Source organism: Mixophyes fleayi, chromosome 1 (assembly GCF_038048845.1).
Source record: "Mixophyes fleayi isolate aMixFle1 chromosome 1, aMixFle1.hap1, whole genome shotgun sequence".
In the NCBI taxonomy this organism is placed as follows: Eukaryota; Metazoa; Chordata; class Amphibia; order Anura; family Limnodynastidae; genus Mixophyes; species Mixophyes fleayi.
The window spans coordinates 63,072,608-63,089,051 of record NC_134402.1 but is presented as its reverse complement, the minus strand read 5'-3'; the positions used below and the strand labels follow the sequence as shown (position 1 = coordinate 63,089,051).

At 40.4% G+C, this 16,444-nt stretch overlaps 1 protein-coding gene across 7 annotated transcripts in view; it reads left to right on the top strand.

The window, feature by feature from the left end:
* The window catches only part of FRYL (FRY like transcription coactivator), a 221,377-nt gene that overhangs the window by 30,076 nt on the left and 174,857 nt on the right, over window positions 1-16,444 (top strand). For 4 of the 7 annotated variants that reach the window (XM_075195429.1, XM_075195421.1, XM_075195411.1 and 1 more), the window contains exon 1: window positions 12,389-12,663. The exons of 1 other annotated variant lie outside the window; for it this stretch is intronic. In XM_075195429.1, the coding sequence (XP_075051530.1) occupies window positions 12,462-12,663 (202 nt within the window). In that variant the 5' untranslated portion in view covers window positions 12,389-12,461. Of the gene's footprint in view, window positions 1-8,580; window positions 8,709-12,388; window positions 12,664-16,444 lie in introns of those variants that run through there. 2 more of the 7 variants (XM_075195462.1, XM_075195453.1) reach the window with 1 other exon arrangement.

Sequence of the window (16,444 nt, the reverse complement as noted above, 5' to 3'; positions counted from 1 at the left end):
GAAGCATTCTATATAGCAGATATTTTACATATATTTTTCCAGTAGAACCTTTAACAGTTGAGCTTTTCTCTTGATGATAAGAGATGGCCCTTTGTTTTAATACCATTCAGCAAATGAATGCAGAAAGATCTATACTTTTGCATTGGCCCTGCAGATATTTTTGTATATTGACTCATTTAATTTTCCTATCATTCATTTTTTTCTATAACTGAAGTGTTGGTACACTTTCTTATGACATGATGGCAAAATAGCTTTGCAGTAATAGTCTGGTTTAGATTACTCTGCCATTGTGTTGTTGTTTTTTTGGTTACTATTGCATACAATGTGTGAGTGTGTGGATGATATAACGTGTGTGAGTGTGTGGATGATATAACGCGTGTGAGTGTGTGGATGATATAACGCGTGTGAGTGTGTGGATGATATAACGCGTGTGAGTGTGTGGATGATATAACGCGTGTGAGTGTGTGGATGATATAACGCGTGTGAGTGTGTGGATGATATAACGCGTGTGAGTGTGTGGATGATATAACGCGTGTGTGTGTGTGGATGATATAACGCGTGTGTGTGTGTGGATGATATAACGCGTGTGTGTGTGTGGATGATATAACGCGTGTGTGTGTGTGGATGATATAACGCGTGTGTGTGTGTGGATGATATAACGCGTGTGAGTGTGTGGATGATATAACGCGTGTGAGTGTGTGGATGATAATGGCTAGTAGAACCTAAGGGTTTCACATTTCACTCCAGGCATTTTGAATCCTATTCTCAGTCCCTTCCATTGTGCTGAAAGGTCAAACTGATGTGCTAAAGATAGACAGGGTTAGGAGGTGACAATGGTGGGATTGATTGTCCAAAAATAGGCAAACCTTAGAGCTCAGACAACTGAAATACACTTACTGGTATTGGTCATAAAATAGAGAGTGAATGGAAGGGAGGAGACAGTGTTGGAGATCATCCCCAATAAGGATGGTAATGGAAGGTGAGAACTAAAGATAAATAACAGAATTAGGGTCACACTGACCCAGCTGATAAAGTAAAAATCTACAAAGATGAAAATGTAGCATGACGGCAAGGGTAGGGCAGTGTTTGTTTGGCTAAAGGTTATGTTGTGAAAGTGACGGACATCTGTAGCAGTTACATCTATAATAATAATGAATGAAACCACTGACTCCAGCAGAAGAAAATGAAAGCGTTTGATAAGAATACTTTTGATGGAAGGCATCAAGTGAAGGTTCCAGCTGACCTAGAGAGATTGTGGTGTAGAACAGGTGAAAGGACAGTAGCACGTAGAAGGACGCCAATAGTTTGTTATGGAAGAAAGAATTGGGAAAAGCCAGAAGGATGGGGAATTAGAGCTGCAAATAAAGAGTAAGCCGTATATGATGGAAGGGGTCTGTTGAGTAAATAGTTTGATGTTGGGAGGCAAGAAGGGCTTCGTCTTTATCTTGAGTAACAGGGGAAAAGATCACCTGGTTGAATTGGTAATGTTTTAAGCTAGGTACACATTACACGGTTTTCGTCCAATAATCGGCTCAATCAGCCGACATACGACCGCTCGTTCAAAAGTCGGGTCAGTGTGTGCAGTGACACGATGGTCGAAAGTCTGCCCAAATGGACGATTGGTTGGTCGTACCGTTTAATATTTTCGTTCCAATCTCGTTTCCGCTGTGTGGTGTGTATAAACTTCCGACCGATCCACAACAGTGAGTATGAAATTACAGTCATTGCTCACGACAACATGGCTGTAAAAAGTCGCTAACGGGACGTCCGCTCTTCCCTTTATCGTCCTAAACAAGGCTAGTGTGTATGCAGTCCATGGACCAAGCGATCGTACCATCGGTCGCATGTAAAATCGTTCGGCATAAAAAGTTGGTCGAAATTTCTGTAGTGTGTACCCAGCTTTAGTATTGTGATGAGATTTTTTTTTTTTTTTTTTTTTAGATCAAAGAAACATAAAATATTTATGCTACATAAACCATATAGGTTTGTCTAGTCTGCACTTTTTTTGTTGTTTTCTTTCTTTTGTATGACTTATGCAGTAAAATAATTCAAGAATGTATGTCGCTGCATTTCCGAGGGTTCTGCCTAGGGAAAGGGGCCACCTAGGTGGGTAGTGCAGCTTTAATGCTGCCAACACCTGGGTAGATATCTTACATAACCTGAACTTTAAGCTACCTAATCTGTGTCTAGTTTGGCTTCACACAAATGTGAAGTTACACTGCACACACATTACACATTCAATCTTATCGATCTCTTTGAGATATTAATCAGATTCGCTGGTCTCGGTCTCTTTTGTTTTTTTTGTTTGGATCCTTGCTTCTTTTTTTTTGTTCTAAAAAGGCCGCATTGGCTGCATGAATCTCTGTGTATCGGCACCTTTATGATATAACAGAAATGATGTTTCCCCTGTCCTAGATATGTTCAGTTCCTCTTTATGCAAAAGTGCTGAAGCCAATAGTAGTGAAGATGATGATGATGATGATGCCATTGATGATGAAGAACCTGGCATGACTTTTTGTTGGACACTCTAGAACCTCATACATTGACACCCATATATTGATCCTAACTACCTAACTGTTTTGTCATGAGCCTGAGTATAAACAGTAAGAAAGTGATCAATATGTGTTGTAATAATATCTGTGTATAAAGCAGATGCAGCTTTTTCCATTACAATAATTTTCAGTTTTCTGACTTTTACCGTATGTGTGGCTTACATTTCCTGGATTGGCAGCTTTCTTGGCCTTTGCCAGACTCTTTCCACATCTTCATCACCACATGACACAACTTCCCAAGTTCAACAACTAGTTGTCATTTCCTGTGGGAGACATTGTCACTAGTATCTACAAACACCGATCCCTTTGTGTTGTGTACAAGTGACCAATGTTTGGGATTCTAAGTAAGTTAGAAGAGCATGCATCAGCTGCACATCTCTTTGCTTCATTACCATTAACACTGGCATTGCATCTTTTATTGTGCAATATTTTTAGCAGCATTTTCTCTATTGTGCCAATACCAAGGGGTCTATTTACTAAACTGCAGGTTTGAAATAGTGGAGATGTTGCCTACAGCAACCAATCAGTTTCTAGCTATCATTCATTTAGTACATTTTACAAAATGATGGCTAGAATCTGATTGGTTGCTATAGGCAACATCTCCACTTTTTCAAACCTGCAGTTTAGTAATTATACCCCCACATTTGCTTAATCACTTGGTAATTAATTGACATTCTCATTCCCATTAGGCATAAGGCAAGTGTTAATGTTCATCCTGTGTCATGACTTTTGCCATGGCTGTGTAGTGAATGCAGTGCTCACATATGTATAGACCGGGCCACTAATACTCAGACCTTTCCATTAGTGCAGTCCAAGAAGAATGAGTGTCCCAGGTGCTGTAAACTCCCTTTTCTATGGCTATATAGCCTTGTGACATTTTCCGATGCTTGCAGATTGTCTTCTTATTGAGCTGCATTGTCTTGGTTAAGGTTTAATTATATGGCCTTTTAAGGACGTGTTTTGTGCCTGGTTTCTCCAGTAAGTCTGCCACAGCAGCAGCACTACAGCACGCACATTTACATTCAACTCTAAACACAAATTTTTGCAAAGTGACAAATATGTTTACACATAATCTTAGCATATGTTTTCAGAGTGTTTACTCTGGGGGGAGAGCGTATGGAGGAATGTACCCATACTAAAAGCAGATTCGGTTATAATTACACCTTAGACTTAACTCATTTTTTGTTTTGTTTTCAGAGGAAGATGTGTTTCCATGTAAGGACAGTAGTAGAGGCAATGTACAGTGTTTAGTTTAGTAGCAATAAGTGAACAGTCTTGTTTGCATTTCAGTTGTGCAGTTCCCATGTCTAGAAAATAACTGATTATAAGTAATGTGCTTATTTTCCCTTCTATGCTGACGTTGCCAGTGGAAGATCTGTTCATTTTTATGTGAATGTTAGGAGTGCGTTACTGACTGTTTGGTGCATGTGAGATTCTGGTATTTAATATAAATAAGTAGCAAAACTATGTATTTGAATATATATATAGTCCTTATAATGGTTCTAAGATGATTTACTAAACCACTGTTAGTCATTGAGAAAATGTAGTAGTGGTTTGAGTCAGTAGTTTTATGAATGGTGCCTGAGAACTGGAGTTCTTCTGTAGTAGTGGCATAGTCAGACTTAGGCAGGGTTCACACTACAGGTTTTTTACCGGATTTTGTGCAAAATCACATGATAAATGACCGTTGGGTCAGATATCGCATTAGTGTATACGCTCCAACAATCATGTTTTATGGTTCCAAAGCACATTGTGTTTTGATTTTATATATGGACTAAAAATCTCTATAAACACTGGAAGATGTCTGACAAATTGACCAGCAGTGTCGAGATCTCCATAGAGTTTAGAGTCACGATCTTTTCAGCCGTTGGTTATGACAGATGAAGAGCACAAATCGGAAGGTAAGTCTTGTAAACGTGTATAGTGCGTACACATGAATCGGCTGCTGATCTGGACTTTCAGTCGTTGGTAAAATCATTAACGATATCACATCAGAAGAAGTTCCCTGTAGTGTGTACCCAGCCTTACACAGAAGGGTGATTTACAAACATACTAGTTACAAGTAAAACTTGCAGTAAAGGATAGCAACCAATGAGGCGTCTGATTAACTTGCACCAGAAGCCGAGTTCTGATTGTTGCTGTGGTTCGGCATATGCAGAATGATGTCCAGGAGGTCAGCGGGCAGTAAACCATCTATGGAGCAATCTCATATTGAAGTGTGTGGACCAAGTCTTGCTGGTTTTACAGACAGGTTGGTAATAATACGGTAGTTTAAAATGCGGCCATACTTCATCTGGTGTGCGTGCCATAAAATGCTAAGTACAGGTTGGTGGGAAGGTGGAAAACCTCCAGTTGAGGGCCAGCTAATGCCTAGTAGCAGTAGGGTCAAGCAGAGGCAACAAAGAGTGTTTGGGAGCAGATGACATTGATATGGGTTGTAGTTAAAAATACTTTTTTGATGTCACTTGCAAAAATTGGGATATTCTCACCAGAAATGCAAGAAAGCCAGGAGGACTGTCTCTCCAGTGTCTGATGCTGTGTGTAGGGTATAGTTTATGAAGCCTGGTGGAGACGTAGTAACGGCAGTAGAGGAGTTAATATGCATTCCCTTTCATTAGTGACTATGTTGGCCCTTATAGCTGTCCACTCATCCGCATCTGTGTACACACACACACACACACACACACACACACACACACACTTTTAATATTTCTATATTTTTTGGATGGAACTTAACATTTATATGTTTGCTCTCAACACAGTTTTTTTTGTTGTAAATATATAGAAAATATGAAAAGGAGGACAAATTGTATTTATTGTGCCTTTGTCCTTAGTTTCCTTAACTATATACTGTTGTATATGTTCTGTTTTGTCCACTTAGGAATGTTTGCTGCAAAAAATAAAATAAAAAAAATAGTTTGCACAGAGAATATACTTATTTTATATATTTTAATCCAGCATTTAGTGCTGAAGGAGAAGTTGCAAACTAGACTCTGATTATAATTTCAACAAGGTTGTATGTGAAATCGTATTTGCACATCCGCACATGTCCTGAAGGTGGAGCAGTTGACTTCATATACATCTTCAATCATTCTTAAAACTTTATTAGCTTAGTATAGCTTTATATTCTGTGAGTCCAGTCAAAAACAGAACAAAAACCTTATTAATACATTTTGCAAAAGTAGTTAGATACACCAGACTTTAAAAATGGTTGTGGGAAAGAAAAAATAAAATTACTTCTTATTTCTTCAACTTTGTAAAAATGTTACATATACATGTTTCACTAGATGTTTTGGGAAATATATCGCATTATACAGTCTATTGAGGTTCAAGGCCAATCTAGTGGGGAAGCTTTTTGTCAGACCTTGCTGTAAATAAATGGTAATGCTTCATTTGGTGAATGAAAACATATACAGACACAAGGAACACACAACCAGTCCAACCTGCCTTTTGTAATAGTGCAACAAAACCATCTCCGGCTGTTCTATTGTTCATCTATCTGCTCCAGAGTTGTCTCTTTCATATACGTTTTACCTTTTAAAGTACAAACGGCAGGTATCCACATTCCAGCATCAGGGCCACTGTAAGGTCTCTGCCTCACTGGGAATAACAGCTGCATCTGGATCTCTGAAAGATGCAGCTTGTTATAGGAAAATACATGGGAGTGTGCACTCACTACTAGAATGATATGGATGTCACAGAAGAGGTCTGTAACCAGCACAGGTTACAGAAATCCACAGTCATTTCTAATATCCATAATTTACAGGGCAGAGTGAATTATTCCTTTTATAATGCACAATTTTTAGGAATGAACACTGAAGTAATGACATCAGGTGTGATTTCTAGGTGTGTAATATAACATAATGAGGTAGTTATTTACTAACCTAATACTATACCTTACACCAGTGATGGACGACGGGCGGCCCCTCCCATACCTTACACCAGTGATGGGCAACAGGTGGCCCTCCCATACCTTACACCAGTGATGGGCAACAGGTGGCCCCCCCATACCTTACACCAGTGATGGGCAACGGGTGGCCCTCCCATACCTTACACCAGTGATGGGCCACAGGCGGCATTCCCGTACCTTACACCAGTGATGGCCAACGGGTGGCCCTCCCATACCTTACACCAGTGATGGGCCACAGCCGGCATTCCCGTACCTTACACCGGTGATGGGCCACAGGCGGCCCTCCCATACCTTACACCGGTGATGGGCGACGGACGGCCCTCCCAGTACCTTACACCGGTGATGGGCGACGGACGGCCCTCCCAGTACCTTACACCGGTGATGGGCGACGGACGGCCCTCCCGTACCTTACACCGGTGATGGGCGACGGACGGCCCTCCCGTACCTTACACCGGTGATGGGCGACGGACGGCCCTCCCGTACCTTACACCGTTGATGGGCGACGGTCGGCCCTCCCGTACCGCACACCGGTGATGGGTGACGGGTGGTACTCCCGGCCGTCACCTGCGGCCCTCAGCTCCTTCCTGCTTTATTGTCAGATTTGTTTGTTGTAGTTTGTGACACTTGTGTAAAATGCCTGCTGCTACGTTATTACAGATTGGCGTGTCTTTCTTTCATTAAATGTATTGTTTTATCTCATTACTGAGATGGAGGGTAGTCTGCGGCCCTTTTGAAGGTTAGAGAGCCTCACCATACGGCCCCTGAAGTGTATCAGGTTGCCTGTTACTGTCTTACACAAATAGACATAAACATTGTATTGATGCAGTGTTGTGTATACTATAACACTGACTACCAGTAAGGTAGAAAATCCAAACACTGTACGCCTCCACAAAACCTGTTTTCAGAGACGGCTGCCTTATTTTTCATTTTATCAGCACATCTCCATGTAGTTTAGTTTTGTTCATGCAGGGCAAATGCCTGTACAGCAACTAAAGTTAAAAATAGAAATATTATAATGTTCATAGCCTTTCTTCAGCCCTGTTACCATGGAAAACAGTGTCTCTATCTGTAGTATAGACCATACCTGCCTACTCTCCCGGAATTTCCAGGATGCTCCCGAATTTCGGGGAGTCCTCCTGGATTCTCAGAAGAATAGGCACTACTCCCGCATCCTTAAAAAAAATGCTGAGATTAATGGCATTGAATATCGGGGGCGGGGCTTAATCGCGTCATTTAACGGGACCAAAATGACATGTTTTTCAAGTTATGCCCCCACACGCCCACCTCTCCCCTCCCCCTCCCCCACAGCTCCCGGAAGCCAACTTCAACAGATTGGCCAGCTTCAACAGATTGGCATGTATGGTATGGACGGGTCGTGGTGCAGATGTGGAGTGTGGCTGTACTAACACACATAGTAGGTGAACAAGAACAGTGGTGGTGTTTCAGATGGACGGTTTAACTGCTTATTGCAGTCCCTGTTACAGAATGCACAGCAAACCTATGTGTCCAAATGTTTATATAAATGTATTTATTTGTTCCATTAAATAACATTATGAGTAAGCTTTACAATCAGGGTTAGCGTTCTTTTGTAATAAGAGCCTTCTTATAACAGAAACACTAGCTATGAAAATGCTAAGTCATACTTGCCTATGTTCTTGACCTCTCTGGTAGATCCAGAGGGACAAGTGCAGGAGGGGTGACATGATTTGCGTCATCACGGTCCCACCCTCCCATGCACAATGTTGTGGTCCTTGATGACACAATTCAAACCAAGTCACCATGGCAGGATACAGGAGACTGCCCTACTTTGCCGGGATACTAGTTGAACCTTACCTGCTACAGTTTGCCAACCGCATACCCAGAGCTGCTGGATTTCTAGCCTATTTCAATAAGTGTAACACGTGCATGGTATTCTTATTTTCTATTATCCATTGTACTAATTTGCATTAGAAATATATCAGAAACTGGAACTACAAATTAAAGACCGGAGAGAAGAAACATCTAGTATACAGGCCTCAATACATTTCTGTACAGTGTACGCGCTGGCTATGTCACAGCGTCGGCTGTTGGAATACGGCATATGTTCCCAATAATTGATGTATGTGTTCCTCTTTCTAGCTGCTGCAGCTCACTGAGTTCTGATGGTTCCACGCCTGCCGGTCTACTCTGCTCATCTGCTCTGGCTTCCCGATATTAAGATAGATGTACTGAATTTCAGCAGATCACCTAGACCCGACTGCAATCATGTAAGCAGATTGCTGGTACTGTTTGTGTTTAATCTCTGCAATCCTTGCAACCAAGCTGCTGTTTAACTTTTTATGGAACCTTGGTTTAATCACCCAGGCATTGTCCAACAGTTACAAGCAACATTTATGTTTGCAGCACATTAATTACTGTACTTACCCGTCCAAGCGTATAGTAAAGTTATATATTAACAGAAATACGTTGGAACACAACCCTAGCAGATTGGTTTAACTGGTCTTCTTCAAAACAGCTTGTGTCATGTCTGATTTAATGTCTATCCTACGAATTAACATGAAGCCGCCATCTCTAGTGTGTAACACTGCTGACAATGTAATTGTAGCAGTCTGAGTGCTAGTGCAGTTATTAACATCAAATTATCTAATCTTCACACAATCTTCGCTCCTGTTTTTTTTAAAAAAAATAATCAAATCTTCCTTGAACTGCATACTAATATGGTGTTAATTGGAATTGGACAAAAGATATTTTGCTTTGATTGTTCTGCAACACGCGCTTTTGTAAGAATTTAGGTTGAAATGAGAGTATAGCTTAATACTAGATAAGTGGAAATGTCTAATGGCACCAGTCCTTATGTATGTTTGTTAAACAAATTAGAAGGATTTTAAATAAAAAATGAGTTTAATTTCCTGCTGTGTGTGGTCCATTTTCTGTATTACTATGTCATATTACTGCAGGACCCTAATCATCAAGCTTTTTAATTGTGAGCCGTACTTTAGCTTACCAATTTATTGTGACTTGTTATGTGCTTATATGAAGCTGAATATGTTTCATTATTATTCTTACTGTATTATTTAAAATGTAATTGGTTTATTTTGCTAACTAGAAATAAAATGGTGCCATTAAAAAGGACCTTCTGCTGATCTATTACTCCATTTGAAAGTAATGACTGTCCTGTGGATTTATATTCACGGAGTGAGACAAGGGTTTCACTATTTGAGGGCACGTTAATCACAATTTTTAAAAATTGCATTTTGCATAGGTTGACATTTTTGCAGTTTGTGCAACCACTCCGCTTTTGTTGGGAGACCATCTTTGTTTCCACATAGGTATTTTATGCTTGTTGTTGTGGATACTGGAAAGCTGGGAAGGTGTTAATTAAATTGTGTTTTTTGTGTTTCTTTTGTAAAGAAAACCCGAATATACATGTGGTTAGGTTTTGTTTAAAATGTACTGTGTCCCAGTGTGAAAACTGTCTGCTTTCCCAGACATTGAAATGACAGCTCTTAAACAAGAGTAAGGTTTTTTTTTTTTATGTTGCTAATGAATGAAACAAAGGGGTATATTTTCTAAACTGCGGGTCTGAAAAAGTGGAGATGTTGCCTATAGCAGATTCTAGTTATCATTTATTTTGTACATTCTTCAAAATAACGGATAGAATCTGATTGGTTGCTATATGCAACATCTCCACTTTTTCAAACCCGCCGTTTAGTAAATATACCCCAAAGTCTTATTCCTCTGTCTGTGCTTGCTGTGGATCTCTATCACCATTTAGCACAGCTCTCTCTGGGTGAGGCATCACCGTATTCCCTTACCAGCGAGAAAGAGGGCATAGAGGGTGGCCGGTGAGCACTGGCTTTGATTTTCCAGGGGACAGACCCCGTTAGACAAAACTGTTTTCAAAAGGCTGGAGACGTTTACAAATATAGGAAGCTTTGCTGTAGGGATATTATATATTCAAAGCACCACTGGAAGATTCTGTGGGGTAATATTAAACATGGGATCAGCCTTTTTTTTTTTTTTCTTGAAAGTCGTTGCTTAGCTGAACGAAGGCAACATTATGTTATTTTTATGATACATGTGTGTTAGTAAATGCAAGTAAATAATATTTTGTTTGCAAGTTTAGATATTTATAATAGAATAAAAGAAAAGTAAGCCCAGCTTTTAGGTATAATACTGTTGTAAAGTGGAGTTTTAAATGGTTATGTTACTAAGAATGCAGGTTTGTAGTGGCAGTGTGCTTTGTGGTATGATGCAGCAGTTCATCGAACCAAAATGTGAGTCTGTGTAGAAGTATTTTTTCGTGTGCCTCTTCCTGCATTGTAAGGGCTTTTATTTAGTAAATACATTTGTAGTTACTGGCTGTTTCATTTTCAGTATAATCATCATCATCAGTTATTTATATAGCGCCACTAATTCCGCAGCGCTGTACAGAGAACTCACTCACATCAGTCCCTGCCCCATTGGAGCTTACAGTCTAAATTCCCTAACACACACACACACACACACACACACACACAGACACAGATAAGGCAATGGTCGGGAATCAAACTCATGACCCACTGTGCTGCCCTGTTATCTGGGTATCATTTCCTACCATACAGAACTGGAATCCATTTCATTTGGTTATAATAAAAGCCCCCTATTTTGTATACTAGAATCCTAGTGCTCCTCTATCGGGCAGATCCCTTGTTCTATACTTCCCCTCTGACCAAGTAATGCTCTCTGTCTCTTACACTGTGACACTGCTGCCTCTTTGTCTGGTTTTATTACAATTACTGATTTCAGTGATTTGATATGCCGTTGTTCCTTAGGGGAATGACCAACAGTTACATGTTACCTGTTGATGGTTTACAGTAGATCCTATGAGCTAAATCTTACCAGTCTCTTATACGTTTAGCTGTAAACATGATTAAACCCTCCTCATATTCTGCTTGGCCGTCTGCCATCGTTACAGTGTTTCAATTGCTTTTATTTCCCATATTTGCTTAACAGTCTGGTTAGTAGTATAGTAGCATCATGTAACCATTATGGTAATGTGCAAGAAAGAGAGTTCCATACAGGTTCCACCACATTAAAGTCTGCAGGTAATATTACACCAAGCGCTGAAGTGACATGGAATCGCCAATGTAGCTCTTGACACATCCCAGGATGCTTATAGTCAGTGCTCTCTGCCCCTTTGTAAAAACCACAGAGGGCAACAGCTGCAATGACCTCATCAACTATAAACCTGGCTCTCATATGGGAAAGCAGAAGTGAAATATATAGCAGATAATACTTCTCTTATTACCTCTTTACGGGTCTTCCGATCCTCTACTACTGTATACCAGGTCTGCAATGTCTATTATACTGTTTACTTGTAAGACACTCACATGATACCGATGTGTATCACTGAAAAACATGATTCTTTGATACATATCAAGGTTCTTATTTTCAAAGACGATTCATGTATGTAGGTATAGAAGTAAAATCTCTTAGAATGCCATTACTTGTAATTTCTAGGCATTTAAGAGCATAGAGGGTTCTGTGTGCCTGTTGATTTCATCAATGCTCTGCCCTATGGAGCAGTGTGTAAGTGATAAGGCTTATCTTCTGCAACAGACTATTACTCCTCCCTGCTTGATGTGTGTTCAGGGGTTATCATGCTGTAGTTAAAACCATTATATATGGTACATTACTCTATCTCAGTTTCTAATTTTGTAACTTAGTGCAATATACTGGCCATATGGGCAGTAATGAAGTCACAAAGTCTTGTAAAGCATATTGCAGTTATTTTATGAGGCTGTTACCTTGTGGTTTTATCAGTTTGTACAGTAAATACGGTTGACAATCTGCTTCATAACAGCTGGCTGTTGACCTGTTCATGTCTGGCACCACCCAGATTCAACGTGACATCACTATGCAAAGCAAAGCAGGCTAGTCCACCTTAATGTTATTTCAAGGAAGCTGCACATACACCTAGTTGTGTCTTGGCTGCTGGAGTCGGAGCTGTACACTAGTTTTCAGTGATATGATTGAAGATGGAGTTTTTAAAAAGGGTTGTACCCTCACCAGTTTCGGGTGTTGTGGTCTTGGATATTGGGGGCACATTGCGTGAAAGTTCCCCAAAACTCTTGAAGATGCGAAGAGTAAGTCTGCTCTCGCTAGGACAGACTATAGACGAAGACCATGAAACTCAGTACCAGGTGCAACAGCCGAGCAGGTACAAGAGGCGGCCTTTAGGTATGGTTTGAAACAGGAATTATGCAGGTTTTCCATTATTTATGTGTGTGTGTTTTTTATATAGATTTTTATGTGGGACTCAGAGGATGGGCAAAAAGTTTTTGTTTTTATTTGTTTGTTGTTTTTTTGTACTTTATTTAAATGATGTGCAGTTTTGTATCTAGTGCTGAAAATACATTGCACTGTTTGTAGCCATGTCATTAGTTGCACAGTTAAACCTGGTTGCGTGCAGAATAGTGAGAGCCGACCAGGTTTGAGCTCCTCGCATGTTAAACAAGTGAGGAAAAGTACACCTTTTGTAAGCTCATCAATCAGTTGTACTTAAACATGGCTTTGGGAGTGAAGTGTTTGCTCTAGGTGGCTTTTAAGATTGAAAATCAAATGAGCATTTTACACCCATGCTATCTATTTGTAACCTATGTCTTTAAATACTAAAAAAGGAAAGTTTATCAGAGCTGTTCCAATTTATGGTCTCAAGTGCATATGGACATCTTTGTATTGTCATGGAAACATATAACAAAGTGGAAAATAAGTGCAGGAAAAAAATAGTTATTATTGATCAGTCTTTATTGCGTTGTGTGTTATTGCATGTGGTCAAGATGCGGTATCTTGGTTTTTATTCTCGTGAAAACTTTGGCATACAAAAAGCCTGTTCTTAAGCACATGTTTTTCCTTTTCTTCCATTAAATCTAAATAAAGGACAGACTTCTACTCCAGGAAAATGCAGAATGTTGTGTTTTTGAGAGAGGCAGACTGACTGGCAGAGAGTCGCAGGCAGGCAGACTGACTGGCAGAGAGTCGCAGGCAGGCAGACTGACTGGCAGAGAGTCGCAGGCAGGCAGACTGACTGGCAGAGAGTCGCAGGCAGACTGGCAGAGAGGCGCAGGCAGGCAGACAGAAGGGCAGAGAGAGGAAGGCAGGCAGACGCTGGGGTTGCTCAGAAAGTGATCATGAAAGTAGTTTCCGTCCAGCATCCTCCTACCTAGTTACCCTAACAAATTGCTTTCCTGTATACAGTGCTGACCTGTGTATTTTGGGTGTGAATTCATATATATTGTGAGTCATTGGGGGTTTGTGGGCCAATAGCTGCTCAAATTCTGTGAATTACTGATTTCTTCCTGTTTTGCATATGCTCTTGTTTATAATATTACTTTAAAAATAGAGCGTTCTCACACAATCATAAGTTTTAGATGTGTGCACTCTGCATTATATTATTTGAGGGTTAATTGTGTGTTTTGTATTGAATTCCTGGTAACACACAGTTATTAGGAGATGTAGTACAGATAGTTCTTAGTATTTAGGGTAGGGCCAAACAGGTGTGTTATAACTCTGCCATTCCCTGGCCATCACACAAATTACCTCATTCAATGTTTGGGCATTAAACAGTATTTTCACATGATCCTCTTTTTCACCACGGACTGTATGGCATCTCACCACTACTTTTAAATTTTGTATTTGTTTGTGATCTACCACATATTACAAACTAGTTATTACTTGTCTTTACAAATGAAGCAAATCTTCTGCTACGTTAGCTTAGATCTGTCCTTTTACTGATCTAAAGTACAGTTCAAGTAAACCTTATGTTAATGCTGCCTCTAGCAAACACTTTCTTTGGCTCAGATGGTTTAAAGAATGAGGCTTTTGGGACACTCCTCCTACTTTAACTAGCTGAACACACGCAGTGAACTTCTTATTTAAGTAGGTCTGTCATTACTTAAATGATCACTTCTCTATATGTAGAATACAATAAGTATCGTCAGTGTATTACTGAAGGAAAAGTGTGGTAGTGCTTAAGGAGAAGGTCTGTGATGTTCCAGTTATTGGCGTTCTAGAGCACAAAATACAAAAGCACACTATGTCGCCTATCCCGCTCGGTTTAGCTCTGCAGTCATAGTGGTTAGCACTTCTGCCTCACAGCGCTGGGGTCATGAGTCGATTCCCGACCATGGCCTTATCTGTGTGCAGTTTGTATATTCTCCTTGTGTTTGCGTGGGTTTCCTCCCACACTCCAAAAACATAGTAGCTTAATAGGCTTTTGACAAAATGAACCCTAGTGTGTATGTGTCTGTCTGTCGTGTGTGTTGTAAGAAATTTAGACTGTAAGCTCCAATGCAGCTGGGACTGATGTGATTTGACAAATATTCACTGTACAACTCTATGGAATTGATGGCGCTATATAAGTTATGATGATGATAGGGGTCTCGTGAACCTTCTGAGTGCAGAGCTCGGCTTCACTCTGCAGTAATGCAGAAGGCGGTGTGATTAATATTGGGGAGAATAAATAGATTAAAAGATAGAAAGGAGTGATTAGAGAGGCATAAGGATAAGAGGAGGGAAAGGGCTTGAAATGGGGAGAGAAGGATGATGGGGAAAAGAGGGTGATGAAGATGCTTGAAGATGCATCAGATTAATGCTTTCACTTATAAGGCCCTCTCCAACTCAACTGTCCTTTATATCTCCAACTTCCTCTCCATTCACACATCATCCCGCTCCCTGGGCTCGACCAATGATAGTCGCCTCTCCTTCACTTCAATCACCTCTTCCCATTCCCGAATCCAAGAGTTATCCTGAGTGCCCCCCCTCCACTGAAACGACCTTCCATCCTCCATCTGACTGTCCCCTAATTTGTGCTCCTTCAAACTCATCTCTTCCTTAAAGCTTACCAATTATACACCTAACCCTCTCTCCATGCTCGTTCTTACCACCTCTCTCTTCTTCTTCTGAAACCCCTTTGTGCCTGCTGTGTGTTTGCCCTTCCTTTAGGATGTAAGCTCTTACGAGCAGGGCCCTCTTCCCTCCTGTCTCTATACCTATTCTTCTGGTCCAACTTCACTATAATTGCTGGAGTCTTTGTATTATTCATTTATTGTTCTGTACTGTTTCACCCTGTATGGTCAACTGTTGCACTGTGTGTGTACTGTGTACAGTGCTGCGGAAACCTGGTGGCACCTTTATAAATAAAGGATGTCGTGAACATAGAGCACTTAGTTACTTATAAGGGTTAACCCATTACATAATTGTGGGGAATAAGAGATAAACCATAACTGAAGTGTAAATATGTTATATCAAATGAATGCATTGATAAATTGAGCTATTAAAGTGTAAAATGTGAAGACCGAAAGTCTGATTTGATGGCTTTGCACACTCCAGTATGAGAAGATAGGAATGTCCCCTGTGGCAGCTTCAAAGAGCCATTGCTGTGAGATATAGCCTGGCCTAGGATGGAGTTTGACACCTGAATAGACTTTTAGGAGCCGCTCAGCATGGTATCTGGATCACAGAGCCCATCTGCTAACTTGGCTATACTTTATATAGACAAATAGAATTCAGTGTTAAAATATGCCACTTAAAATCAATAAAAGTAGTGATCAACCACATATTCCTCCATAGCATGAAGAAGGGCAGCTCATGTCAAATTCAGAATTCTGCCCCACAGAGAAGTTAAGGAAATGAGTATAAGCTCTACAATTACACTTATCTGGACGTGTTTGATATCAAAAGATGGACCAGTTCATAGGGGATTTATTAATGATAAAATTGGATCTGTGTGACGCTCCACAGAAAAGTTAGGTCACATAGTAGAATTGGTTAGTAAATCAGGCAACATGCAAATGGTGATTGAAAAAAGTGTCACAGGCCACAACCCCCTGGGGGTATGAAGAGGTGTAGAAGTGTCTTTACAAGGCTGACACCAGATACAGCAAATTGTCAGACTGGAAAATCAATTCACATTGATAAGCTGTCCATCTTCCCAGCCAATTTTCCTTGGCCAGTATATATG